Below are 4,000 nucleotides of genomic sequence, written 5' to 3'. Positions count from 1 at the left end.
AGGGTTTGCCTTTTATACTTAGGACAAATAAGAAACCCTAAAAACGTTTTAAAACACTTAGGGCTGAGTTGGACGAATCTGCAGAAAAACATTCTGCCCGAGCTTCGATCGATCGAGCCTGTCTTTCGATCAATCGAGCCAGGCCGAAAGGCACAATCCTTTCCTGCTTTAACTTGATTCCAACTTTACATAGATGCACAACTTTGAACTACACTTAAACACTTCTTAACACATTGTTTTGATCATGGTTTGCCAACAATACAAATTAGAGTTCTAAATACATAAAATCCTAAACTTTAGAACCTAACAATCATGATGCCATGTACATGATAGAATTAGTGAAGGGTCATAAAGAGATTCATGTGTATGTGGAGCACCCAATAGATGATCCTATACTAGTTGATGAATGAGAGGATGTTAGTGAGGGCATGCAGCTATTGGCAGTGGAGCAAGACCCTATGGGTTATTATAGTAATGGCAGTGATGATGATGACCATGATGGGGGTGAATTTTACAATTTTTATGATAGTGATGACATGTATGCTAATGATCAAACTTTTAACAATAAGGATGAGCCAATTGAGGTGGATGCTGATGATCAAACTTTTAATGTTGATGTTGCTGCTTCCCCGGTAGATTCAAGGAAAGTAAGTAAAAACCTATTATTGAGCACCCACCTCAGGTTTTTATTATAAGTGATGGCAATGATAATGGAGGTGGGGGAAGTGCGCTAGATGATGAGGTAGAGTTGAACCATGGTGTTAAGGACTTTGTTGAAGACAGTAGTGACAGTTGGGATGGTAAGGATGATGATGATGATGTTGTTGAACCAGGCCAAATGGGTGCTAGTGTAATGAACTCTGATTATGAGAGTGAGGAATTGCACAATTTGGTAGAATCATCATCTGATGATAAGCTTGGGTATGACAGTTATGATGATGCTGAGGATGATAGAAGTACACATGTGAGAAATGGTAAGGGACAAAAAAATGAGGAAGTGAAGAAGTTCCCTGTGTTTAAGCTAGTGGCTAAGGCAGAGCATCTTCCAGGAAAACTACAAGTTTGTTACCTATCTAGCAAAGGTGCCAAGGAAGAAGGGCTACCAACTAAGGACATTGAATTTGGAACATACATGCTCTAGAACTTTTAAGAACCGTAGGTGTACTTCATCATACATTGGGAAAAAGTTGATGAAGAAAGTGAAAAGACAGCCTAACATCAAGCTAAGAGACATCCAAGAAGCTGTCCATAAGAAGTATACCATAAACATAAGTACAGGAAAAGCAAGTAAGGCTAGGGATAGGGCTAAAGAATATGTGGATGGGGCTTATACACAACAGTACAACCAGTTGTGGGAGTACTGTGAGGAATTAAAGAGGTCTAGTCCTACCAGTACAATACTTATGAAGGTACATACCTTTAATGATGGTGATTTAGCAGCTAAGTCTGACTTAGTGTGTGGAGTGCCTTATTTTGAAAGGCTATACATATGTTTGGAGGGATGTAAGAAGGGGTTTCTGGCTGGATGCAAGCCATTCATTGGTTTGGATGCCTACCATTTGAAAAACAAGTCAGGGGGGCAATTGATTACTACAGTTTGCAAAGATCCTAATGAAGAGTATTTCCCACTTGCATATGCAGTGGTAGAGGCTGAAACCAAGGACTCTTGGACTTGGTTCATCAATCTGTTACTTGCAGACATAGGCCAAAATAAGAGATAGGTGTTTATGTCAGACCAACAAAAGGTGTGTAGTTAATTTTCCATTGGTTGTTTTAATCTGTATTTAGTCATTGTACTTTTGGTCCACTAACTTCACATACTTGTCTGTGATACTGTTTGTGACAGGGGGTTGGTGCAAACATTCATTGACAACTGGCCACAGTATGAACACAGGATTTGTTGTAGGCACCTTTATAACAACTTCAGGAAGAACCATCCTGGTGTTTTGATCAGAGATATGTTTTGGAGGGCAGCCAAGGTAACTTACAAACAAGATTTTGATAGGGTGATGAATGAGCTAAAGGAGATTGATGCTGATGTACACAGGTGGTTAGATTCTCACTCAACAACAAAATGGGCCAGACACATGTTTAGTGAGGATGGTTTGACTGGCACCATACTCAAAAATATGTGTGAGAGCTTCAACAACAGGATTCTTAAATTCAAATCTAAGCCCATAATTAGCATGGTATGAGTATTTATGATCACCTACAGTTAATTATAGTGATTGTTTGGTACTGTTTATGGCAATTGTTGCAATTAATATCTAATACTTCATTGTACTTGTATGTGATTGTAGCTTGAGTGCATCAAGCTATATCTAATGAGTAGGTTCCAAGAGAATAAAGAGAAGGGTGTGAGGCTAGAGTCAGATATTTGTGCCAAGGTGATGAAGAGGTTGCATAAGGAAAAGCTGGCAGCCAATAGGTGGTTAGCTTGCTGGCTAGGGCAAACACAGTTTAAAGTGAAAAATGGTCTGCAGAGTTTCACTGATGACTTGGCCACAACACACTGCAGTTGTACGAAGTGGAACATAACTGGCATAACATGTGCTCATGCAATCTCTTGCATATTTTTCAACAAACAAGATGCTGAGCAGTATGTTCACCCCTGTTACCATGTATCTACATATAGAGCATGCTATAAGCCAATCATAACACCAATCAATGGGTAGAATATGTGGAGACCAAGTGGTGTGACCCCAGTTCAGCCCCCTATCAAAAGAAGACCACCTGGCAGGCCCAAGAAAAAGAGAGCAAGGGAACCTAATGAGCCAACAAATGGTAAGAGAGCTGGCATCTCTAAGCAATGTAAGGTCTGTGGTAAGTTAGGGCACAATGGGAGAAGTTGCAAGGGTGAGATTGGAGGAAACTCTTCACTGCCAGGCACCACAAACAAAACCAGTACATATAATAAGGTAATAAAGTGACATTAGGGTGAAACAGTTGCTATTCAATACTCACTATTAACCTTGTTTGTGAATTTCTTGTTTGTAGACCAACAGAACCACAAGTGCACCATCATAGGCCAGGACAGCCTCAGCCACACCATTTGCACCACACTAGGCTGCCATGCATAGCCCATCCACTCCAAGTGCACCATACCAGTTCAGACCAGATGCTCCATCCCAGCAACATAGCTCCACCCCAAATGCACCACACTAATCAGGTGCACATCACAGCTCCAACAGCAGCAACCCAACCTCAAGGCAAAAAAAAAAAAGGGTGATCACATTAGAGACTTTGAAGGCTTCTAAGAATGAATCCAAGTACATGGAAGCAATCAAACATGCTGGGAATCAACCATCTGTGCAGGGTCCAAGAAAATGAAAAGAGCAAGAAGTAGATTTTTCCTTTTGTGTAGTTATGTCAACTATTTTGTGTATTTTTGGTGATTTGCCTCACTATGGAACAATGCCTTGTTTTGGCTTAACTATGTAATTATGGTGATTGTGTACCAACTGGTGTTAGTGTTGTAGTTGAACAATGCCAATGTGTTTTGTGCAATTCTGGTGACAATAGTAGGTGTTGCGCAATCCTGCTTTAATGTGGTTGTGGTTGTTAGTGTTGTAGTTGAACTATGTAATTATGGTGACTGTGGTTGTTAGTATTGTATTTCTATTCAATTTGTGTTGTTGAGTTTAATATTGAATCTTGTGTCCTTTACTTTTGGTACTCACATCAATGAGAGGTAGTTAATGTATTTGTATTGAGAACAGTACAACCAGCTAGTTAATTCATTTACAGGTAGATATATTTTTTGCAAAGCAGAATTTTCTGCAAAACAGGTACATTTACAGGTACAATACAGTAATAGTATGGTTAATACATTTTCTGCAATAGGTGTATTCATTTCATTCACATTGTGGAATCCATAGGTAGATGTATTCAAATCAGAATCTTACATTTATATCTTAAACAAAAAGTGTATTCATTTCATAGGGAAGTGGGTTACATTGATAACAACTAGCAAGAGCACAAAATTACCAGGAGGTAATGC

The 4,000-nt window shown here is 39.4% G+C and overlaps 1 protein-coding gene across 1 annotated transcript; it reads left to right on the top strand.

The window, feature by feature from the left end:
* Positions 1–1,190: 1,190 nt before the first annotated feature.
* LOC126704034 (uncharacterized) lies at positions 1,191–2,675 on the top strand. The gene is made up of 3 exons (XM_050403075.1): positions 1,191–1,687; positions 1,847–2,189; positions 2,301–2,675. Exons 1-3 carry the CDS (start codon positions 1,191–1,193, stop codon positions 2,673–2,675), a joined length of 1,215 nt encoding a protein of 404 aa, XP_050259032.1.
* Positions 2,676–4,000: the final 1,325 nt, after the last annotated feature.

The sequence above is a fragment of the Quercus robur genome, chromosome 10 (genome assembly GCF_932294415.1).
Source record: "Quercus robur chromosome 10, dhQueRobu3.1, whole genome shotgun sequence".
Lineage (NCBI taxonomy): Eukaryota > Viridiplantae > Streptophyta > Magnoliopsida > Fagales > Fagaceae > Quercus > Quercus robur.
The sequence above is the reverse complement of the archived record's forward strand: the minus strand, read 5'-3'. Positions and strand labels throughout refer to the sequence as shown.

Excerpts from the sequence above, each read along its gene's own strand:
- LOC126704034 (XM_050403075.1), top strand. The coding sequence starts at position 1,191 with ATGAAGAAAGTGAAAAGACAGCCTAACATCAAGCTAAGAGACATCCAA. Across the intron at positions 1,688-1,846 it reads TGGACTTGGTTCATCAATCT|GGGGTTGGTGCAAACATTCA; the intron begins GTTACTTGCAGA and ends TGTTTGTGACAG. Across the intron at positions 2,190-2,300 it reads CTAAGCCCATAATTAGCATG|CTTGAGTGCATCAAGCTATA; the intron begins GTATGAGTATTT and ends ATGTGATTGTAG.